The following is a 26,760-nucleotide window of genomic DNA, read 5'->3' on the forward strand; positions in this document are numbered from 1 at the left end:
AGTCGGGTGTGCCGCCGGTAAAGCTCGATTGGAGCGCCCGTAGAATCCCTCCGTCTCACCGGCAACCGACGGTTCCCCGGTTTACACGTGCGATCTCCTCCCCTCTCCTCGCGCGTGGGGCAAAAAAGGCAAAAGGTAAAAGGATTCCGCCTCCTCCCTTAAACGGGCTGCGTCTCTTCCATGATATTTCAGCGCTGTGAAAATAAAGAGGGAGAGAGAGAAAAGAGAGAACTGGAATCTGTAGGGGGGTGAGGAAGAATAGGTAGATGAGGATCCGCAAGCGTTCTATTGCTGCTCTTTCATCGGAAAAACCAGGCCGCTTTTTATCTGACGAGGCGGCGGCGGCGGCGGCGAAGGAAAAGGAGTTTCTTTTGCCTCTTGTTGCAGCGGTCGTGGATATTCAGGCGAAGGCTAAGGCTCGGTTTCAGAGAGAGGATTGTGAAATCGTACCCACAGCGCGCCAAAGTATCGCTCAGATTCAGACGCGCCCACTGCACAAATGGAGAAATGCACTGCACCGAACTCGAACCAATGACCTCCAGGTAACCTTCAGATCTCGCATTCTATTCCATTCTGGGGTGCCCTTTTTATCTTTGTGCATTTTCTCCTAGACTAGAATATGTTCCTTTTCTCATACTCAGCCGGCCGGATTTGTGTGAGGAAACCAGTATTATGTAGGGAAATTAGTATTGTGTAGTGAAGGAGAGGATGGGTTTTCCATTTTATGCGTAGATGGGCCTTTGAGAGTGGTGCACTTGTCGGAAACCCTCAAGATTGGACTTTTAGGCGGTTTGCAATAGTTTTCAGTGCCTAGATGTGGGGATTATGAGGAGAAATGGCGTTTGATGTTCCCAATACGGTGTTGTTCTTGTATGGGCACTTATATTATCGCTATTCTAATTCTTAGGATGCACCAGATGTGTATGTTTGTGATGTTTTGGTGCAACCCTTGAATCCCCAGATCAGATCTGATCTAAAGACGACACATTGTGCATGTGGGGGATGCACCAATTCCGAGGGCATCGAAAAGCTATGTAACGTTGCAGACATGCTGTACTACTTCTCATCCACAATTGGGAGTTTTAGGGAAAATTAAATTGAACTTATGCTGGTGACTTGTTACAGGCCCTCGATTCCTGTGCGCTCAAAAAATGTTTTGGATTGTGCAGGCAGAAGGGGAGAAACCTGTTTACAAAGCGAATGAGGAGGAGCTCCAAATAAGCAAATTGCTACAGATTGACCATGTTAGTCCAGAGACAGAAAATGGCATGTCAAGAAGGAAAGAGAAGGTTCTAGAAGATAAGAAGAAGAAGGTTCTAGAAGATAGTAAGAATACGCACGCGGGATCTCAGTGCAGGAGGAGGAATGGAAGGGGATGGCGGTGTTCTGAGAGAACTCTTGTTGGGTACCATTTGTGTGAACATCACCTGGGAAAGGGCAGATTGAGGAGTATCAACAACAGCAACAATGCAAGTGCAGTTGTAGTGAAAGACAAAGGTACCAAATTCAAAGACTTGAGGCTTATACATGCAGCTGCTCCTCCTTTGTAATCTTCATTTTCTTCTTCCTTACTTAACCTGCCTGGCGCTGAGTCGAATTTGTCAGATGTTAACTGGAATAGATGCTCTTGTTTTGTTCCATTTCTCCATCAACGCTCTATTCTAGTCTCACATAACCTGTATTGTTTTTTCTTTCACATGTTGCCAGTCCAATTAAACCCTGGTTGTTTTCTTTTCCCACGTATTACCTTGTACAAAATCTCTCGATGCAAAGACATAAATATGTCGTCAGAATGAAATGAGTGCAGTCTGATAAGTACAGACCATGTCTTTGATTTGGGTGGGTTTGTTTGACATTTAAAGTTATGATTTTGTTTCCTCAATTATTCTCGTTTGTCAATAAGAACATCAATGCAATTGGATGATCAACTAGAACATAATTAATATGTTCTAAATCAAGTCTGCGCTGGATGTGTGCTTAGAAAGTAATGCTTTTCAAATGATTGAAAAATAAAAAAGGGATTGAGTGAAACATAAATTATACGTTCTAAACCCATTTTAGAGTTTAGAGTAAGTTCCAACCAGAATGCGTGCTTAGTAAGTAAGGCTTTTCAAATGATTTACTAAATGAAATGATTCAGTGAACACACGATTTACTCATGTTATGTTCACCCAAATTAGTGTAGTTTTTGAACATCACTTATACTGAGCAAGTTAAAGAACCCGAGGAGGAAACCAGAATGTTATTAGTGCTGTACACATTTGCTCAAGCTGTAATCACACAGTACACCAGGGAACGCAAGGAATTTTTAAGGCTGGTAGCTATAATGGCTGTGATATATGTGCTGATTACAGCAACCAAAAACAGACAAGTTATTATTAATTGCAGAAATGGAAGGTACTACATTTTACGAAGGAGAAAGACGAATCAATATCTTCTTTACCTGATTATGTTTAACTATGGAGGCTCCTCATATTCTAAAGTTTTCATGACAGTAGCGTATGAGTAATTCATGTCTACCAGCATAGGAAACTACATTGATAGATCCCAATAAATTCATTATTGCCATGAGCCATGATTTGATTTCAAACTTAAAGAAGTGGTCATCAACTGCACAATTTGTTTCTTGGGGACCATAACTTACAGTGAATGAAGGTGTACACATTACAAGGAATTAGGGGCATCAACATCGTTCATAATAACTGCATGTTACTCTCATTTTATCGTGGGCAGGATGAGATCTGTGGCACAACTTCTATTTCTCTCTTCATTCCTGAATTTGATAAACATTATAACCACATAACTGTGTCGCCAAGATATGAAGGTTTTCCTTCTGCAACAAAGAATGTTGAATTGTCTAAAGAAGCGGCGATAGATCCTTTATCGTATTACAATATGATAATCAACATAGCTGTATTGGTGATTGTTATATTCAGTTCAATATGTTTTGTTGGTATTACTACTATTAAGAGATAGAATATTTCTCTTTCATATTAGAATATTATCTGTTATTATTGGATGTTCTAGTACATGCATTGGTGAAATTAGAAGAGAAAATACAGATGAATGTAAGATAGCTTAGTTTCATTTTACTTAATGTTATCTTTTATAAAAATATTATTCAGGTAAGAACTGTCTACTATCTATAATAAAACAATTTCTTCACTAATATAACAAATTTCTATTTGTCTTCATTTATCTCTTTGAAATTTTTTTACTTTTTATCTTTTTATCTCTATTTATATATTACTAAATTTTTTTTATTTAATTCATGCCTTCAATTTCATGAGGATTGAAATAAAAAATTCAGAATTAAAATTTATTTTTATAGTCAATTTAAGAGAATTTTTTCTAATTATCATTACAAGAAGAATTATTTTTAATTAAGATATGAATCTAAACCCCTAAAACACACATTCTTCATCAAGTCTTATTATCTACTTCAAACCCTTAAAAAAAAATTTTTTTTTCTCTACAGAACAATATATTTATGTTTTTTTAACTTTTCAAAATATTGTACCGACTTTTTCTTTTCCTACAAAACATAATGAAATTTTTAAATTTTCTTTCATCTTATATAGTCCAAACAAAAATTTATAAAAGATGTAATCAAAGAAAAACCTTTTGTGATATCTTTTCTCTACATAGTCCTCTTTATATGAACTTAACATGAAACATAATAATATTCTACAAGAAAATTAACAAAATTTTCTTGTAACAACAATGTATGTCACCATTGTTGTTCATGTGAAAGCAATAATTGCAGAATAAGTGTGATGATTGTAAGGCCCAAAAAATCCTTACTGCTGGCCACATGGACAAGTATGTGGAGGGCATGGTGGATTATCACCTGAGTTTGTTTGAAAAACTTGTTGCACTGTAGAATGATGGGAAGGTTTGTGTTGGTAGTGTAGCCTTTGTAGCATGATTGAAACTATTGTGGCATTTACGAAGCTAAGTAGAGAAGGCACCCAGATGCCATGAAACCCTAAGGCTTCTTACAAAGAAGGCCTTTCTTGCTTCCTTCAACCTAGTGAAAGGCTCCCTAGAGTGCAGAGTGGGTTCAATAGAGATAAACTCCTCGAAGACTATAAGGTGGTTGTGATGCTGAAAATCAAGTTTGTGATTTTGGAAGGTATAAACGGTTTCATTCCCATTTACTCCCTATGCTAAACCACTTCCATAGGGATATTAAATTTTATTTTTTGTACTTGATTTTTTCTTCTTTGTCTTTCTCAGTGGATAAAGCAACTATCTTCAGACAAAACTAACAATTACATACAAATATAAGCAATAATAGATCGCACAAAAGAGAACATAAGACACCAAGATTTAACATTGTTGGGCTACGTCCACCGAATAACAAGTCCAATATTATTATGATCCAGTGATTACAACCTGATTACAATCTGTAATCCCTTACAACTCAATACTGCTGCAAGAAGCAATTTTTGTATCACTCACAATGAAACAATCCCTAACCCTAAGCCCTTTTATACAAGTATTTTTGTCATTTTAGGGTTAAAATTAGTTGCATGTTAGCCATAAAATGCCGATTAAATACCCCCAATTTTTTTTTCATGATGGAGTTTGTACAATGCTTCCCTAATCAAGCACTACAATCTAACAATCTCCCACTTGAGGACTGATCAGGCTCCACACTAAACAAAAAAAGATAAAGCCAAAAAGGGATTTCCTTTACACCAAACATCAAACTTTAGGCTATATAATTTCCACTTGAATGACACACCAACGTTGGGTCCATCCCCCACTATGTCTATCAAGCATAGTACTCCTACTTCAACCCTTATTTCATCGAGTTTCATCCCCCACTCTACCTATCAAGCATAGTAATCCTACTTTCACCCTTATTTCATTGAGTTCTAATGCTTGGGTCATTTTCCCTTCTAAGATTTAGGTTGTTTCCCTTGGTACGAGCTTCATTAGAGACAATCTAGCCCACAAAGCTTTAAAAAATAAAATGATGTTATTGAGGGCCTTGTTGAGTTGTTTGAGGACTCAACTTCTTCCTAGTCCACAGAATTTGAGTAGACCCCTTACAACTCCATTACAAACTATGTTCCCAATTTGTTGTTCAACTCATTTATCCTACCTTCTCCTAAAACCAACTTTAGTTACTCATGAGATCCCTTTATCTTGAGATCTTCCCCTCATAATTCAAAATTTGTTAAATTGATTAATAGGGAGGCTTTGGCTAGATAAGTGGAAGAATTGTGTATTTTCTACAAAAGCCTAAAAGAAATCATCAAATAGATTATTTATTAACTTTAGATAGCCAAAAGGAAAATAAATAAGCTAGAGGCGGAAGTGGAAGGTGAGCCAGAGAAAACTAATAAATGAAGGGTAAGGGGGATGACAACCTATGTAAGTGGATGAGGATTTTGGACATAAATTGCACAATTGTGAGTTTATTGAGGAGTGAATTATAGAGTTGAAAATCTAGTGTCATTTGAAGAAGATTAAATGAAGGTCATAGATACCTTCGATACCAAGAAGGAGTCCCACACCTAGCTGAGAGAGAAGATGATTAAGTTGACCACTCAGAATAGAAAGATGAAGGATAATTCTAACAAGACCATTAATAGTGGTGTCTAAGTGGAGTTAGAGGAGTAGAGGTTGAAAAGGAAGAGAAGGGAAGACAAGACTGATTTATTCTTTAGGGAGGAGATGGCTACTGGTGAGGTAGCTTTGAAAGACAAACTAAGAGAGCTTTATTCTTAGAGAAGCTCAAAGAGCTAAAAAACTAGATATTGTTGTTGGTTGGGTGATTTTTTGACCATTTCATGGGTCGTGCATGTTGGTCTGCAGTGTTGTGCTCTTGGGAGTTGATGGTGGTCATCTTTAGGTTCCTTTCTATTATTTTTTGTTAGTTCCTATTTATTCTTTCTATGTTAGTTGTTGTAGTTAGTTGTTGGAATTTACTTCTTGTAAAATTATCTTTTTCTTTCATTTGGATTGATATTATTTTGTTGTTAAGGGTTTGGACCCTCACTTGATCTATCTAATTAGAATTTTATAGGTCAAGATGATAACATAATTGAAGAGGAAACCTAAACTTATGTATAGGGTTTTCTCAAATTCATGATATTAATTTATAATTCATCAAAATATTATCACTATGCTTTCTTGATAGAGAATTTTCATCAACATTGTATTGATGATAGAGTGGACAATTACTTATTAGAAATGCATGTGAACATGTATATCTATATGCATTTATGTACTTTTTAACAAATGTCTTTAAAAAAAGGACTAATCAATCTAAAATATGATAGATTAAACATGTTTATAAAGGCATATTTGTAAAACTATAATTGATCACTTATATAATTATTAATTTAAAATTTTAGAAATAAAACTCTTGGTGTTGTTGTTTTTTTTCTATACTCTTCAATGCATTTATGTATTTATAAATTTGATATAGAAGGATGGAATTTTATAGATAAAAGTAAAATGCATAGTGAGAAAAACAATCTTATTCAATATAAGAAAACTATAAAACAATTTTCAATGTCAATCAAGTAAGATTATATGGAGACAAAATTTGATTCATGAATGACACTTTTTTAATAAAATGCATGGTTATCTTTGAATCTATGAGCATGTCTAGAAACTATGGTTAGATGGTATGTAGAAGGAGCAAAACGAATCTAAAGGAAAGTCGTGCTTTCAATTGTCAATAAAAGTCATATATTGTTATGGATTAATTGTGGTATTGAAGATTCAATGTGGAGTGAAACAAGCTACTCCTAATTATAGTTCAATGTTAGAGATAATAATTTATATTGATTGAATTCATCAAGATGATTCTTATATTTTAGTTTATTAGATTTAATAATGTTATGTTTCTAATGGATAAGCTACTATATGAATAACTTCCCAAAACCAACAACTAAAATTATTAATAGATTACATAATATTTATTTTATTTAACATCAAAACAAAACTACATACTAAATAATGGAGTAATAATCCAACATTCTTTCCATATTACATCAAAATGAACAATAGGCAATAAAATCCAAGGATTGGACACAACCCTTCTATAAGCTTTGATGAAGCATCTCTATTAATAATTATTTGTCACCTAACGAATGCCAAATTGAACACGTCAACAACTCTCCTAGCTTTCAAACCTATAAAATGCCCATATATAAATAAATACATCACCACTCACAAGTATACCACTCATATTATGAATCGAGAAGATCTTCATTATTCTCAAGGGAAACATCAATCAACTTTGAATCAAGACTCCCTCAATTTTCTATAGTAATACAACACTACTCAAGTCTTGACCAAGACTAACTCAACTATTTAGACCAATACATATACAAAAAGATGAATTGGGAGAAAAGTTATCTATAGGTACAACTATCAAAGTCTATAGATCAAGTAACACTCTATTATATACACACAAAAATAAAGCTATCATGTCTTCCCTTGTTTCATGAAAGGAATCGAGTTCAAAGATGAAAGGATGCTTATTATGTAGGGTATAATCATATTTGTGCTAGAAGCTATCTTAAGATGGCAAAACTCCTTATGTTAGATATAGTGTGAATAGTTCTACGAACATAGCATTTCACCTTATATTACAATTGATCATTATTAAAAGTAAAAGTATTGAATTTAGAACAACGAATGCATATTTTATAAAATTATAATGTAGCTTATTTTTAGATCAAAGTATATGTTCAGAAACTTATTTCTCCTTAGAAAAACATCATCTCCAAAACAAAATGTTTAAATTGCATTAAGATTTTTACAATTAAATGGCATTGGATTCTTATATTCAACTACTCACTTTTTTAAAAACCAAAACAAAGTATCCTACTACACACCTCAAACTCTTAGAGTAAATTATATTGAGAAAAATATAACATCACAAAACTTGTAACAATAATCATTAATCACCATTCATAAAAAATGCTGAATATATTGTGGGAAACAAATAAAATGAACATGTCACTTTAAACATCATCACAACAAAATAAAGTCATCACCATGCTAGGAGGAATGATTAGACACTTTTTATTGATAAAACCACGCAACAAAATTTGAAAATACTTAGAACCTTTTCCAAGCAATCTCATCAAATATGCAATATATCTTACACAACAAATCACTTCGTAATAGTGTTATAGATATTCTTCACACCTCTCCAATCCCTTAATACACCATTATTATTTTATTTAAGAACCCACTCTACATGCAACAATTACATAGGAAATGCTCTTATTAATATTGACATGCCTTCTTTTCTATATGTCATAAATCTGCACGCCATATCTTCTTATTAAAACTATGCATTTCATTAAAACAAGATATTTAAAAAAAATAAAGGCTATGTTTTCTTTTCACAATGTTAATATAATGGTTTTATTTTTTTGAGTTTCATTTTCTCTAATTTCATTATGAAATGAAAAAGGTATAGTAGTTTTACTAAGACTATTTTACACTAGTATAGATAGCATACCATCTATTTTGAATGTATCTCTTCTTTCTTAGAGTCACCTCTAGCTAATAATTGTCACATGATATAGGTTATAAGATTTCTTTTTTGTACCTAAAGATCAACCTTTTAATACTTGATACAAACACCAAAAATCAATAGATCAACATGTGGTAATTTCATCTATATCTTAAATGTGAAGGGAGATTTTGGAAATTGGTCCAACAACATCCCCTAATAATCATCTAGGGGGATTTGAAATTGTGACCTTTCTCTAATACTCGTTGTCACAACATGTGTGTCATTGAAAAAAAAGATCAACTTGTTGATGCTCGATACAAATGCCAAGGATAAATGAACCCATGAGAAGTAGTTAGTTGATGTCATGTGTCTAATGGGACAATTTGGAAATCAAACTTATTAAATTATGAAAGAGAAATTCAAAGTAGAGTACAAAAATCCATAAATGTTTCAATACCATGTTAGTATTTAACGAACTCACAAACTTTTAAATAAATTATTACATAGAATTTGAAAGACAAAATAATATATTAATTGAATACATAGAGATAATTATAATTTTTGTGTGTATTGAATTTAATAGACTTACATTTCCCATGAATAACCTCTTGCCAAAATGATTTCTAGAAAATAAAAACTAACTCTTTTATTTATTACCAAGAATTGACAAGCCATTATTTTTGCAATTTAATTTCCATAAAGAATCAAATAGAAAATGAAGATTTTATAGTGTGTGTAATTAGACTATGTACAACTAAAAGTAGATAACAATAATAATGTACATAAATCTATAAAATTTAACTCCTGCTATATCATTTGAAACACATCAGTATGCAAGTGAGCTTGGAGAAGTGGAGGTCATGGTCACAAAGATAATTGTGAAGACAAAATTTGAAGAAAGGATATTTAAAATGACTAACAACAATATTATTAAAATAAGCATAACAACTTGCTAAGATACTATTGTTAGCAAGATGAAGGAGAAATGAGTAAGCATATTGATATGACATTGAAAGTCTTATATCATGCTGCCTTACCAAGATTAAACAATGAAGTTTTGTTTAGTATAATTAGGTCAAGAGAGCAATATTTACATGTGTTGGAGGGTTGCAATTCAACTTTTATTTTTAGAAATGTTAATGAGAAAATTGAAGATTAATTTAAATACAAAATTGTTCAATGGCTACCAGACCATTACATTAGGTGACCTTTATAGTTATATTACAAATGTCTAGAAACAATTTAAGGAGAAAATATTATTATTTTTCTCATTTCAAGTGAATAATCTTACAATGCAACAAGCTGGCTATTTAAATCTAGCATTTCTCTTACAAAAGATGTTTATTAACATAATAAATGATTAAGTTATTCTCATACCAATAGCATATATAATTAATATTTTTTCAAGTAGAAAAATTGATAATAGTATTAGAAACTCTAAATATTTTTAACATATCTTATTTTTAAATTTTAATTATAAAAAGGAACAAGAGGGTGCTGATCTAAGGTACAAATAGTAGACACTTGACATTGTTAAACAACATATTAACAAAACTTAGTGCTATAAATCTATTTAAAACATCAACTAAGGTCCACCTCTTTCTAAAAAAAAGGTCCAAATGTGACAAACCCACCAACCTTGGTTTACATTTCTAAGGATCTATATGGAACAAGCCCCCATACAAGTTGCATCCTTAAACCAAAAATAAGAACAAAGGACCCAGGCGAGCCCTTTAAAACTAACATAAACCACTAGGTCACATGAAGAAAAGAAACAAAGAGGGGGAGACAAAATCATCCTTAGATGCCTCGGAAACTGACCTCAAGAAATAGGTAGCTTCTTCTTCTTTCAGTTGCATAGCCATAGGTCCACAATCAACAAAACCACTAGTTCATGTCAATGTTCCAAAAAATCTTCTGCCCCTCTACATACTCCCTTCCCACCACAATAGTGGAGGGGTCCACCTCAATAGAAGTAGGGCAAGGAAAGATCATGAAACCAATGTTGGGGTAGAGAAACTTCCAAATATCAGCGCTATCTCTAATGGAAGGCTAGCTACCTTCCCTTCAATAGATTACCCCCACCACCAAAATCACTAGAATGAACTCCACCTCTATAGGGTTCAATTACACTATCAAAATCATGGAGGAAGCAACCAACAAACTCTGATTCCACCACTTTGAAGGAACATCCCAAAACCACAAAAGAAGAATAACACAAATCATCCTCCCAACATAGCTTGCTTCCACCTTAATAAAAAGGGATCCTAGCCCAATAAGGATAATGCAGAGGAAGATAATACCCAAAAAAGCCTTGTTCTAAAACTACCCCAGCTTCCAAGCATCTACCTTATGAGAAGGTTTGTCCAGCCCATTACCAGTAACACCAACACATCACATCACCACCTCAATAGATGATATCTCCACTTCAATAATAGTTGTGTTCTTAATAGACAACAACATGAACTAATCCTCAAACCACAAAGCCAACTAAAGGCGTGTTTCAAACCAAAGCTGAGACCTCATCTCTATAGAAATCCCAACCACCTAACAGTGAAAAGGAAGGCCAAAAATAGAGCCCGCATAAGAAATTGAGCAATATGCACTTGCAAAATCATTAAGAAAGCACCAAATCTTGATAAGAAGGCGGAATGGAGAGATCCATAACTACCAACCACTAAAACACCAAACAACCCCCAAATATGGCAAACCCAAAAGTAGACCTTCCCTAGGCATAATAAGAAGGGGTAAAAATCTAGCTTCCCAAAAGGAAAAAAGACCTAATTAGAGAATGTCCTTCATTGTTCCAAGAAAACACCAACAACTCCTTATAAAACAACTAAAACACCAAAGAGCTCCCAAATTTGGTAGACCTAGAAGCAGAACACCCCTGGACATAGAAAGAAGGGGCAAAAATATGGCTTCCCAAACAAAAAAGACACTCTCAGGGAAGGCCCCCCTTGATCCAAGGGAATGTCAACAAATCCAAAGCAAAAACTCTCTCCACTAAGAGACACCCAAGATAAGAAAACATCCCTTGCGCCAAAAACCCCCATCTTTGCAACAAACACCACCCCTAGAAAATGGTAGAACCAAGAAGGTGCAAGCATGGGGAGGACCCTTCAACTGTCTAGCTTTTCATCTTCAAACTCCTCACTACTACCATCGCTAGCCTCCTCTGCGCAAGAAAACCTCGTCATGCACAACAAACACCCCCTGGTCTCGCTCTTTTTTTTTTAGTGAGTCCATCTTATGTATGGTTGTTTGCAATAAAATTTGTAGAAAAGAAAATAAGAACCATAATAATAATCTCAATCCGCCTACTAAAGAATGGATGGCTAGAAAAAAAGCCTCTAAACGTAGATTGTAAATTTACACAACCTTAAAAATGCTCTCTTCACACCATTTATTAGTTTCAATAAATTAGTTTTGCTTGATTTTTTTAATTAATAAAGTGTTATGCTAGCCAATAACAAATTAAATTATATCTAAGACATCATCAATATGGTATCTATTACTTATACATATTTCCAAAAATGATGCTTTTGTATAAGATATACACTTCGATTGTTCATTTAGTTGTATTGTTGTTATTATTAGTTCTATCTTACTTTTAGTCAAGCAATATTTCTGTATCTTGTGAACCATTTAAAATTGTATTAAATCTAATTATTTAAGATTTAAAATGACTTGTTTCAATAAATCTTTAATTAGTTAATGAAGTTAAATACTTCTGAATGAATCCACAAGTCTTAATGAATCCACATACCACATTTTGTTCTAGACCAAATCATTTCTTAAAAATGATAAAATAGACACCCTTAGATTCCTTGATTCTTGAGAGCATGTACAATCAAAGACTGATTCAAAGGGATGCGACTATCCTCCAAACAAAATGTATCTTTGACCAAAATTGAAATAAACGAAAATACAACAGATTTTGTTGAATTTTTCAACATTTGTTCTTCATGATCTATATGTTCTGTCATCAAAAACACCAAAAAAAAAATTTAGAAACAAATCACACTACTTTCAGAGATCTGAAGTTTTTCTTTTAAGACTTTTGATGCATTCTGTCTTTATAGCCGGGGCCAATTAAAAGTCTTCCTTTGTTTAATCCAACTCTAAATAACGACCAAACTCAAAGCTTCAGCGCACACTAACTTTACTGTCTTTTGATGGAAGGCATGGGCACTTTTAGGACTGGAAAAGGCTTTGAACATCACGTTTTTAAAGATCTCTTGCCTAACATATGCACTCATTTTGTTGGAAGAAGTACGACTTGTCTTCCACAAACTTTCTTTGGTATTTTCTGGTCCTTCAGCTCAGCACTCAACACAAACAAGAAACAAAATCAATAGAAACAAGAATGAAAGAGTAACGATATTCATATGATATATAAGAACACTAACAAACCGGCCGTAAAAGGGAAATGCCATGTAGGATATGATCAAATAATAAGATTGCACAAAATCAAATACAAATGCCGACTAACATGTTGAATAGTCCATGAAAGAATTTTTTTGTTTTGTCGTACAAAAGAGAACTCAATTGATTCATGAAAACGCATTATAAAGTTGATGTAAATGAAGAAACAGTTGAATATATGCCACTCTTGTTCAATCATAGAATGATGGAGAAAGGGAGTGATAACTTGCAAAACTACAATCATTTCTCGACATTAACAGATGAGATATGCCAACTGTATCATTATATCATATCATACATCTGTAACGACTACTTGTCACTTGGCCATCCTTAAATATTATACACTGAGGAAGAAATTAAATTTGGAAAAATAAGTCAACTTTGACTATTTAGCACTTTTATCTAAGAATCAAGTCTTAGAGTGTGATGTTTAAGCTATCAACTCCAGTGACAAGCATAGTCACTACACAAACAAATATGTGAAGGTCGTTCAAGGGTGCACAATGAAGTTTGTCATAAATTTGTTTAGGTGAGGATTTATTGAAAAAAGTTAGTATGATTTTAGATGAGTTACTTAAACAAGTCAATATTTAAAATACATTGTTATCAAAGATTATACATATATTTCATAAGTTGCCTTCTTCTCTTATGGATTAAATTTTGAATAATCTACCAAATATCTTTTCTTTTCTAAGAAATTTGTCCTAACTACACGTGCCATGTCCATATCTAGAATTTTCAATCACTATATCAAAATTGCAATTGTTGTCCATATTAAAAAGAATTTATTTTGTTAGACCATATAATGAGAGGCGATCTAATATGTTTTAGTTCATTGTCATATAAGAGTTATTATTGCATTTACATAGAGTTTTTGTGATTTAATGAGAGTCCTCTTAATCTTGGGGTTCAATTGATCAATCAATGTGTCATATTCTAATTATAGATGACATATTTTTAGAGAGGAGCATATGAATTAGACTTAAACCATTTTATCCAAATATTAGTTCATGACTTGAAACCCATAGGATACGAGTTGCTTCACCTAGGTCGGTGAGAAATGTATTCTTATATATATTATGACTTAAATTATATTAAATATCATCTAGGAAACAATGACATTCAAAATGTATATGTTCGATTAAAGAAAAGACAAGTGATTTTTGTAAAGAGGGCCTTCTAATTTTTGTGGGACACTTGAAAGTATTATATTTACTATCTAGGAGATCTTGTAGAATACTTGTAATACAATAGTCATAGCATGTTGGAGAGCTCATAATGCACCAATTAAAATAATATTTATAGCGGTATGGAAAACTTATATCTAGATCTCCTAACATGAATGGTTAGAACACTTGTAATATTTGGGCCTTATAGCAATATTTATTACAGTTTTATAAATCACATAGTATAATTTTAATAAAAAAGATACAATATATTAGTGGCTTTTATGCGAAAAATTTGATAACAAGGCATGTACTCATATGTTTTTGTTTGGTGGTGTAATTAAAATGATGAGAAAGAGTTTTTTATGGATGCAAAATATATTGCAATATCTCGTACCTATAAGAACGTGGTCTATTACTATATTTATATTTTGATACTAGCTTTAGTTAATATATAAAATCTATCCAATTTAATATTTCGAATGCCACCGAAGTGATAAAGAAATGATATTTAATATGTAAGTTTTAAGAACATTGGTATTTAATATCATTGTATTCATGGTATGGTGGGAAATAGGAGGGTTGTGGTTGAGAAAGTGAGCATACTTGCAAATTTTGTAGATACATTGTTGAACACAAGGACTGTAAAAAAATGCTTATATGGTCGAAGATTACCACATACATAAACTCCTAGAATTTGGTTTGATTTTGTGGAAACCATTGTTATTCATTTAATATGAAAAAGTGGAAGATTATTAGAATTAGGTATTAAACACTTTTTAATTCATGTAAGTCTAGTTGGATATATTTAACATGTATAACATTATAATAATGAATGCACATGGAAAAAAGGTGTGTTAGTTTTTATTAGTTGTTTTATTTTTCTTATAATATTTTGACAAAGCCTCTAAAAGGAACTAATTACCATGTTCGCTTTACATTTAACATATTTTATTGACTATTATTAGAAGTATTTATGACTAATTATTAGATTTGCATGGACTTCTTAAGAGTTGTATTGAGCTTACTTGGTTTTAGGGATCAAATGGTCTACTAAGGAGTTACAAATAATTATATCTAGAATATGATCTTGGGTCTATGAAGGAGTTACAAATAATTATATTCCAAATATGATCTTTTAGAGTGATGCATAATTGGACTTATATGATTTGGCCTAAGTTTTTCTCATGATTTCGAGACCATAATTTTGAAAAATAGTTGAATGTTTCCTAGGTTTTATCAACCTTTATATTAATGGTTTGAAATGAAGGATGCATTGTAATTATCTATGATGGGAAATACTAATCAATATTTTATTCATTGAAAATGTAGATGTCATGTGAATTATGAAGGCTTTATATAATGTATCACATCAATTGAACAAAAGTTAATGTATTTGATATGCTAAAAGTTATTTAATTTTTCATTAATACTTGTAAAGGATATAATTTGTGTTTTACACGCACGCACGTGCACACACACACACACACACACACACACACACACATGTAAAATCATCTTGTACTTCTATTTTTTGTGTCAGTTATCACCCTAAAATTATAGATTAGTCCTTAACACACATGTGATTTTCTTCTTCTTATATTAGACATGACTTTCTCACACAACCTATTCTTGATTGACTTGTGATGATGTATAGATAATAAATTTAACGATGCAACCTAATAAGTATGCCAATTCTTAGATATAATAACTTAGTAAGAGAAGGTGATGACAAATATGAAAATAAGCATTTTGATGAAAGTACACATGACTCACAAATAATATAACCAAGTTTTTAGCTAAAACTTTAGGAATCATATAAGGTGCTTGAGATAATAAAAATAAAATAAATATATTATTTTAACAATTTAAATGCTTGTCATATAAATTTTGTAAATATTTTTGAAATTTTAATCTATATTTATTGTGATTGTTTGTGTAATTATCAATTATCTTAATCATATTAAGAGGAAAAAAAAACATATCTTATTAAATTACAAACACTAACACACATGGGTTCCTCAATTTAATTTTTTAATGCAATTTATATTTTGATCATGATAAATGATAAAAAAAAAGATTAAATAAATTTTCTTCTTCAAGGTGTGCTAAAATTGAGCTGTAGTAGACCTTCGGATAATTTGGGTGTTTCAATTGTTAGCTATATAAAATGAAAGATAGGGAAGTTCAGTTAATTATGGTTTTCTCTTTCAAAATTTAAGTTAGTACATGGTTGAGGCTTATGGTTTTGCTATAGTTTTCATTTTTCTATTGATAGACTAGATATAGTAACTATTATTGGATCTTATTATATAATATTAGACAAAAGTCTTCACTGTTTGGGTATTGTAAGTATTATGGATAGTCATCTTCAGTAATCCTCCTTCGAATAATTATGAGACACTTTCCATTTACACAAATGCTCATAGTGTAATATTCAATAAACTACTATGTGAGTTTCCTCTTTTGTAGGGTGTGTTGTACTTAAAATGACTATAATTATCTCTATTATGACTTCTCCCAAGAAAAAATTGGATTATGATGTATGTGTGTAGGATTTATATTATGATAAGATAAATTATTTGTTGTGATTCTTTCCTACATGATCTCATTTAATATAAAGTTTGTATTATATTTTGAATAGAATTTTAAAATATTTTCTAAGAATTCTTATTATTCGTAATATCTCTTAGTAGTGTTTAAATGATGTTGAACTATTGTTAATCACTTGCCTTTATTATCAAACCAAGTTCATATGTTACTATATTCATGTGACAGTTAGTGATGCAACATTGATTGTCATGATTATAGACTTAGCATTTCTATGAGTTTGAGAAAATTGAGGGGTCTCCTATAATTTCTTTTTCATTGTTGGAGATTATAATAAATAAAATTGTGGGCTAGGACATGCTTATGAAGTTTCCTAAAAAAAAATCCACTTCATTACTCGTGTCGTGATATTTCTATCCAATATGAATATTTTATATGATGATAACATTGTGTATAAGAAAACAATATGTTATATTTGCGAAGTTTAAATTTCCAAGAGGAGATTAGAAGATGGAGTAAATGGTTATGAATAGGAGATACAAATGATAGATGCTGACAAGATGTGTTCGCTTGCTAAATGGTTAGATCAATTGATGACCAATCCAACATGTTAAAAGAATTTGTAGTAAACAATAAAATAGTTCACAACATTAAAATTGGGAAAAGTTGAAAATATCTTTTTAAATGATTTCACTTTCGAGTGAAGGATGAAACTATTATACATACAAACATTGAAATATTAATTAATAAATGAATGGTCTAAAAGATAATCAATCATAATGAAAAAAAAAGAAAAATAATTCTAATTGTTAATTCATTTCTTTCAAATTTTTAGACCTTTACTTAAACATTTATATATTATCTATTTTTAAAATTATAAATTTAATTATTTTATATAATATATTATAGTGAGATTCTTGACACACATTCAATGCTGAACGTAACTCTTATTCTTTGACCATTATAAAAACTTATAATAAAATCTAATAATATAATAGAAAGTGTGACCATATAAACCACTTTGATTAAAATATTTTTCTTCTCTCAAATCTACTTTACTACTTGGAAAAAGGACAAAACTGCGTTGTAGCTCTTGTTTGCAGTGATTTGAAAAAAAACGCATTCTAGAACTAGCTTTCCAGAGAATTACAACCAACCCAGTAGCGCCATAGACTAGCTTCAAAATTTGATAGCGTCGAACAGGAATTTGTAGCATCTTAGAACAAAAAACACAAACGTCAAAGAATCACGGCGGCCCATCATCTAATTATTCATTAATGCATTGGATTAGGTTTTTCAAGATTTTTATTTAATGATCCAGCAACTCAGATTACATTCTATCATCTACAAGGATAGTAATTCAATGATTAATTATTGAGATAGAAAAGAGCTCATTGTCTTATAGAATGTCTTTTAGATTTTTATTATTATGATAATAGATCACAGAATATGAATCTCATAATAGATAATGATATTGTTTCTTAGTTTTTAATATTCTGATAGTAGATTACAGAATAGTTTTTAGCTATCTAAATCTTAATAATAAATAATAAAATGAGATATATTTCTGAGAATGATTGTGTAACATTATTTTTATTATTATTTACATTTATACTCCACAATCTATTATGAAGACGAGAGAGTTGTGATGATAGATCATGGAGTACTATAAAAGAGATGGACAATAAAAAAAAATGTTATACAATCTATCCTAGAAACATGCAAACCTGATATATTATGTAAATAATAAAAAATGTCATCTGAAACATTGATTCAAAAGCTAATACACAATTTAATCCAAATTTCTACAACTTAATCTCGTTTTCTGTTCTATCTTGATATATATGTCTCGTGGTATTATTGGCATGGCTTGCTTCACACAGACTGCTGCAATTTGATAAACACAAAGTCGAAAGTAGAATTTGGATAATATTCGAACCCTAATGCTGACACTTCGATACAGGTCAATGAATTGGTTATCCAGTGAGTAGCTTTCCCTAAATTGGATGGCTCAGATGAATCTCCTGGACAAATCGGATAAAATAAATTTGGCGCTTTGCCTCAATCAGTTGCCCTTGCGTTGCGGGAGGGGGATCGTACGTGTAGAAATTGGAGCCGTCCGATCAGGAGAAGCCGCCGGTGAAGTCAACAGAGGTTTACCGGCGGCAAATAGGTGATTGCTTGTCACCTTTTAAGACGTGGAAGAGCTTTTCTCGGGTTGAACGTCTTACAATTTGAGCCCACTGATTAATATTTTATTGGAGTGATTACATGCTCAACAGTACAAGCAATGACTAAGAGTGAATAGGTAGATGAGCAGCCTTCATTGCATAAGAAAAGTCGCTTTATATTAAAGATATGCCGGGGACACACATTTATTCGCATTGCTTGGTACTCCAAGTAATAATTCTTGCGTTGTAACCACGGAAAGGAAACGTGGTCAGAGTTTCCACGTTGTACGCTGGCAAACTCCCTTACTTTTACACGTGTGGTCATTGTTTGAGAATATTGTATTCCTCTATTGGATGTCGAGGTCTATCTAGCCCTATGGTTGGTAGCATAAAATTCACAACACATCAACTATACCTCCATGTAATTATTTCTTTATGAATAATTTTTTAAATATAATTTTATAATTAATTAAACTTATACTTTTCATAAATAGAGATAGAATGATATGAAATCATTTTATGAATGTCGTATAAATAGGTCGAAAAACATATATAACGAAACATGGTTACATTTTAGAAGCGAAAACAAGCAAACAAGTTGATATGGTGCTAAAGCAATGCTTGTGGAATGTCATGGTCGTCCTTTCCCAATACATCAATAGGGTTAGGGTTGGGGCTTGAATGAACCAACCTTCTATATTATTTTCATGTTCATTCTACTTTGTTGCTAGAGAGATAGCAAGAGAGAGTTGAGGGTGACACTTAGAAGAGTTGGGCTACCCAAAATCTCCACTAGGACCTAATTAGCCAAAACTCCTATGAGAAAAGGGGACAACATCATCGGTAGGCCAACCAAGAAAAAAGCCACATCGAGGTGGTGAGGTTGAATGGCGATGTGATAATATACTTCCTTGCTAGAGTGTTAGCATGGGGCGTGAGAATGTGGCATATGAGAGCATTTGGTGGGAAAATTGTTGCCACACTAGTGGTTGTAGGGTGGAGATCACTCACTTGAGGCATAAATATATAGAAAATCTCTAACAACCATACAAGGAGCATTGCCTCAATGCTGAAGTAATTCTTGCAGGTGAGTCATATTTTTGGCTTGTGCTTACATCTACAACATAACAGTATTACATGTACATGCTTTAACATATAAGTTAACATTAATATTAAAAAGAAGTTGTGACTAAATAGCACTACATTACTATGCTTCGGTAAATTGGAGAGAATTTCTATCCTTAAAGGATGCAATATTTGTGAGAAATTGTAGGGAAGTTCGGGTGAATCTCCCAATAAGATCATATGCTAGGGGAAGGGTTCAAGCTTGAAAGGTTGAAAGTATTCATAAATCAAATCCATAACTGTTGGGCTCTACTAGAATACATGAAGAGGTGAATGAATGTCTTTAGTTGTCCACAAATAGGACAACTAGGGTCTAAGACATCCAAATGTTAGACGAGATTCCATTGACAAGCCTTAGAAAAGTGTACATTGGCAAATGTGACGTAGTCATGACAAGAGGTTACTTAAAGTAGATTTCCCAAATCATGCAATAGGAGTTAATATAGAAGAATTAAAAATATCAGACACAAGAAAGATAAAAAATGTGCTATACCAATCTTTGCATTATCAAAAAATCAAGGGTTTACATCAAATTGGCCAGCAACATGCAATTTTCATTCCAAGCATACAAGCCCAATTAAAAATTAAACACTCATATTGCTAACCTTTAGTTCACCACCTTACTTCATGTTATCATCTAATTTCTTTGTTGTCTCCCTCTCTTCTCAAAGAGATCAACTTTGAAATCCTTATAAAGACATCACAACACACAAGGCGACCAAGAACAAATTACATTCTCTAAAAAAATAGAAAACCTAATACAAATATAAGACATGACCTAAATTACATATATCTTATCACATAAGTTATGGAATATATTGTGATCCAAGATATAAGTTTGCACATGATCAAAGAACATTAAGGTGTGTGCCAACATATTTAACCAATTAGGAAATAGCTTCACAAGATTGGAAAACATGAAATGGTCAACAAATTGGCGAGAACATTAGTAACTCAAGAAGAATACAACATAACATGAACATGATGTAACTAATGAGGTGCAGTCCCAAAAAAAGACATAACATAATGTCTAGATGATAACCTTAAGATTACAAGCACTAAGCATCTAGATTGAAGGTTCACCTCCTAAAACATCAAAACTAGAAAATAGGAACATGGGTGAAAGGAAATATTTTTTGGTGATGCAAGATTGCTAATAACCCAAAGATGCTCCTAAATCAAACATCCCAAGTGAGTAGAAGATGTTCCATAAGAAGATATTATAAACACCCTATGCTCATTTACAATCCAAATATATTCTTTATTTGCAACTCCCAATCTTTGCAAATTTACTCTATTATATATCTTAGATCTACCATCTTACTTTTCTTTACACCATATTCCCATCATTAGAAAATAATAAAGAGTTCCCACTATGTTCTACCCTCTATTCCTTATGTGATTTACTTCTAGCAAATGTGTCCTCTTGTTCTTATTTCTAATCACAACATCATTATTTTACACACTATCCACTAACTTATCATCCACTTTCTACTTCCAAATAATAAGTTTTCACAATGCTTATATTATTGCACTCCTTCTCACATCTCCCTTTAAGAGTACCAAATTAAACTTATTCTTATTTTTTTCTATTGTGACCAAGTTTATTCTACAATCATCATAAATCCCCAATCATATTGCAAAGATCTACCCAATAGAACATGATACACACTCATGGATACCACATCACAAAATACCTAACCCTATGCAAGGTCCAATTTTGAAGCTCACAAAATATTGTTCTCTCATCTCTACAATATGTTGGCAAGAGACACTTGGTAATACTTGATATATTATCATTGATGGAAAATACATAGTAATATCATAGCCACCTTACTTGATTTTGGTCTACCGATTGTTTATTTGATGAAAATTAAGTAAGCATTGAGAACTATGTAAGATATAGATATATACTTTGATCAGTATGAAAAGAGGTTAGGGAGTTATGATTTGCACAACTAGATTATGATACTAGACATATTGAAGAGTCTAATATGATCATTGCAAGATATAGTATTAAAGGATTCCTTAGATATTTTATTTTGAGTTTCTAGTTATCACTAACTATTAAGAACAAGAACAAAATTGAACAATTCCATTGGTAAACATGGTAAATCGATGACTTAGTTTGTTTTGGTTATTTATCATGTTAGCGAGGAAAATGGAGAGTATTCCATTAGTACAAAAAGTTGTTATGTGGTGATTCAGTCAAGGTAATAGAGTTTTCTACACTTTTCCTTATGTAATTTTTGGCCCAACTAAGTTATGTTTTTGGCACATATGCAAGATCGAGTTTTGGGGAAGTTGATGTGTGATATGAAAGTAATAGAGTCAATGAAGGATATGTGGAGTTTATGATCTATTTTTCATGTGAGAAGGAGGCATATATTAGGAAGATAGATTGTACACTTGAACTAATCAACATGATGCAATAACACGGTTCTAGAGTGTGTGCACCAAAATGGTGTACAATTTAGTGTACATGACACAAAAAACCCAAAAATGTTAAAACCCAATCGGGTTGCTTAAAATTTCAAAAAATGGTTAGGCTTGGTTACCATCTCTCTCTAACCCCTTACCCATCTCTCTCTATCCCATAATCCTTATGTAGTGCCTCTCCCATTTGACTTCTGTAAGTCATCCTGATGGATGCAACCTTGCTGATCTTTTGTTGTGATGGATCATGATTGTGACCCTGAGTGGTCTACACCGTTGAGGTGTTTGGATTTATGTTTCTTTATCAGTTGTGTTGATTATGCTTTTGTCTGATCTTTGAGATTATGATGTGATTTTTGGTTCACTGAGGTTTGTGCCAGTGGTTACCAGGATCAATGTGGTATCATGAGGTTGTTCCGTGATTACCTTGAGATGTGTGCAGAGATTGCACTGTGTACTATTACCATGCTACACGGGACTAGGTTCCTGTAGCAGTGGTTAGTCATGGTTATGACTGTGGTTGTTTTTGTGTTTTAAATGCCTTTTTAATGCAGAGTAATCAATCATTATTAAATGCTTAAGTAATTAGAATGGATTGTTCTTGTTGGATTATTTGGTTATGTGCTGCGGACATTTACCTTGTTTTATTTTGATTTGAGAGATATTTGTTCTTAAGTGATGTTTTACATTTGAGATGACCTGAGGGTCAAATGTTACTCTTTGATTCCAGTATCATAGATATTAGACTACTATGCTGTTCAGTTAATCATATTGCATGATGATGCCATTTTGAGATGATAGTGTGTTTTATGATGTTATCTGATTATCTGGTATTTGGACATACCTCTGATTTTGCTATGTGATGAATTTAGTGCTATGGTTATTTACTTCATTCCTACATTGTTATGCTTTATGCGAACGTGAGTGATGTAAATAGATTATTTTAATATAATTAAATAAATGGTTAAATTAGGTGATTTAATGCATTTATTTCTTCGACTATGTTATTATATGCAATTGCACTTGATCGTGTTGTTTAGTGTGCAGGATTTATATCCCTTGCAGTGGCACATGGACTTAGTGATTCAGCCTTTCATATTTTCCCAATGTCGTCCTTGTATGGTCGATGTATCCTTTATTAAATGTTTAATTTAAACCTTTCGGTGATTATTAAATCCGAACTCATTTGCATTATGTGATTAGACCAGTAAGTGTGTCTGTGCATTTAGAGGTTCGCATTGTCGTGAAAGTTGTTAAGGAGATTTATGTATTTTTGGGTTTTCGAGCTTTTTAATTATTTTATTTTAATTTCTGGCAGCTTTGCCATAGATGAATTCCTATTTATAGGAATAGCCTGTTTTCGTTTGGGTTGATTTGGGGTTTAACTGGATTGGCTGGTTAAATGCCCTAATCGATTATTCACCCAAAAAGTGAATAAATATCCAAAGAGGAATTTAATTCCTCACTTCTCACTTTCAAATTGGAAAGTTGGAGAGTAAAACCCAAAATCCTCTTCATGAGGATTTACTGTTTTGTTCGTTGTGGGAGCTACGGGCGTGGGATCGTCGTGAGGTTGGGCTTGTTGGATCCAGCTCGGGGAAACCTTGGATTGCCGCGATTTTCAGCTACTTCTGCGAGATATTTATTTTATGGTTCAGATTCCCGTTTTGTCCTTTTTGGCTGTGAGGTAGGGCTTTCCTGTTTTATTGTTTCTGCTCCGTTTCTGCTTCTATTTTTGGTAGCCATCTTTTTGGAGGCTGAGAACTAGTGTTCCGCTCCGTTTCTGTATGCTAGTTTACCCGGTTGGGCGGGTATGAACATTTTCCTATTTTTTGGGATGAGGGTTTGAGATTTTACGCCGTTATGCTGGCCGTTTTTGCATACAGTGTTTGATTCCATTTATTTTTGAATTTTTGGGATTTTTGAACCCAAAGGCCAAATGGGTTTTAATTTTGTAGTTTTCTAAATTTTTGGGGTTTTTACCTCGTTTTGCGTGCTACCCTATTTTCTTGAGTTTTCTTGGCACGATGTGGGTCGTGGACCTTGATGATCCGTTTGGATATCAGTCAGACCATTTTTGCGCTTTTATGTTGCATTGGGATGCGTGTTGCATCCGTACTCCCGACGTTGTGTTCGGTTGAGTGATTTTACACCTGTTATGGTTTCTTTTGGACCTTTGCTTTTGTTTTGTGAATGCTAGGATTCGTGTAGAATCCATACTCTCAGATTGAGGTCGATTGAGTGAGTTCATGATGTTTGGTCTTGTTACATCATTGGGATTCGTGTAGAATCCATACTCTCGGATTGAGGTTGGTTGAGTGATTTCATGATGTATGATTTTATTGGCTTTGGGATTCGTGTAGAATCTATCCTTCCCGTGTTGCTTTCAGTTGGGTGTTTTCTTTGCATTATGTTCTCATTCTTGTCCTTGTGTTATGATCTTCGTGATGGTGGTGCGCCACACACGAATACGTGCGCGTACATTTGTTGGGTGACTTGCGAGGCCTGATCTTTCATGGATTTGTCGAAAGTTACAATCATTGGGGTTGGGATGGGAGTATGCATGCCCATGGGCACTTGTTGTAGGATGAGCATGGGTAGGGTAGGGTAGCATCTGGAGGGGGCTTCTATCTCGCAGCCCGACGATCATGGCATCATGGGTTGGTAGAGTAAGCTTTATATAAGTGATAACTAAATAAAATGTGTGATTGTTAATAAAACTTAAGATAAGAAAAATGTGTGAGCACCTGATTAAGTTCGAGGACACAATGTGTGAGCACCCGTTTAAGTTTGAGGACACAGGATCCGAGCTTGGGCTTTTTGATGCCAAGCGACTCTCCAGGATGTCAGCCCCTACATAGTAGCCTATTGAGTGTCTGACCAGGACCTTTACTCCTTGCATTGTCTTAGGTTCTTAGTTCAGCCATCATACTATCTGGCGTGAGTGTTAGCCTTAGATGTTGTGCTTTATGTGTGTTTGTGGTTGGATCATTATCTCCATTAGCACGGCGGGTGTGGACCTACGGGTGCCACATGGTTGGGAGGCGTAGCTACCTTCACCACTGCTAGGGATCAGTGTACAGAGACGATATTTTGTCCTAGTGCGACCGTTGCTGGATGTCTTCACTTGGTACTTCGGGTTTCAGAGTATGCTTTCTTGTGATTTATGCTTTCATTGGGATGCTTGTATATCATGTTTAAATGATGTTATTTTATTTGGCGCATTCCCTTATTATGATGTTTAGCATATGATTATATGCTGTGAATTATTGTATTAGCATATCTGTTGCTTATTGTTGTTTAGCATGTGATAGGTGATGTTATCTACTATAGGATTATCTTATTCTTTTCTACTAGCATGTTAGATTTCCTTAAGCTTATATTGTTGCATGTTTTTAGTAGTGATGTCCCTATTACGACAGTACCGACGATCTGGTCGGTGGCTTGGGATGTTACGCGCAGGGGATGGCTAGGACCCACGATGGTCTTATGATGTTATTGACAGTTGGGAGGAACCGCGTACTTAGTTTGGTTGTTTTGTTCCTGAGATGCATTTCTGTACATTGCGATGTTTCTTTTGTTCTCTGCAATGCTTATTTTCAGTGTGTTCTTTGCTGCTGTAGTTTAGATGGTTTGGTGTTCTTCATTCTGTGTTGTTCTTGCACTCGAGTGTTCATTCCTCGAGCCTTGGTGGATCCAGTACTCCTCAGTGTGGAGGTTCTTTTGTCAGTTTTTCCCCGTTTTTGAGTTCTAGAAGTGTTTTTACTTTCTATGGGTGACATTTGTTTAGCATTGTGCGACACTGATAAAGTATCGCACGCCCATAGAAAGAATGTCGTACAATACTATAAAGTGTCGCACGCATTACTGGAGAAATGTTGTACGACACTGGAAGAGTGTCGCACAGCTTTATGAGAAATGTCGTGCGATACTTTTCCAGTATCGCACGCCTTCTTGAGAAGTGTCACACGCAGTAAGGGAGAAGTGTCACCCTCCCTTAGTAAAAAGTGTCGCACAATTTTTGTGAAAAACTTGCGTGTGCCATCAGCGGGCACTTTTCTTTGTGATCCGATGTTTTTGAGAGTTGATCTGGATACCCTTTTTGGCATTCTTCAAGCCTATGTTGTTGCATTTTAAATTCAGGAGGTTTCTTTTGAAATTCAATATTTGGATTTCTGTTGTAGTCCTTCGGGGTTTAAAATATATCGTTTAAGTGTAAGTTGACGTATATTTAATTCCTTATACTTAAGATATATTTTAATATATGCGACAAATCGTTTGAGATAGGTTTCAGACCTCTCGGAGATAAGTTATGGATTCTATGAAATTTCAGGGCTTCAAAAATCTAGACTTAGCCAATTTTCAGGGCTTCAGGATTTCAGGCTTA

The 26,760-nt window shown here is 33.4% G+C and overlaps 1 protein-coding gene across 1 annotated transcript; it reads left to right on the forward strand.

Annotated features, from left to right (window-relative positions):
• The first annotated feature begins 266 nt into the window (after positions 1-266).
• Positions 267-1,928, forward strand: LOC149553893 (uncharacterized). The gene is made up of 2 exons (XM_089789240.1): positions 267-542; positions 1,170-1,928. Exons 1-2 carry the CDS (start codon positions 267-269, stop codon positions 1,548-1,550), a joined length of 657 nt encoding a protein of 218 aa, XP_089645366.1. The 3' UTR covers positions 1,551-1,928.
• The last annotated feature ends 24,832 nt before the right edge of the window (positions 1,929-26,760 follow it).

This window comes from Cupressus sempervirens, chromosome 6 (assembly GCF_028749045.1).
Source record: "Cupressus sempervirens isolate cs-2001-9-10 chromosome 6, ASM2874904v1, whole genome shotgun sequence".
Taxonomy (NCBI): Eukaryota; Viridiplantae; Streptophyta; class Pinopsida; order Cupressales; family Cupressaceae; genus Cupressus; species Cupressus sempervirens.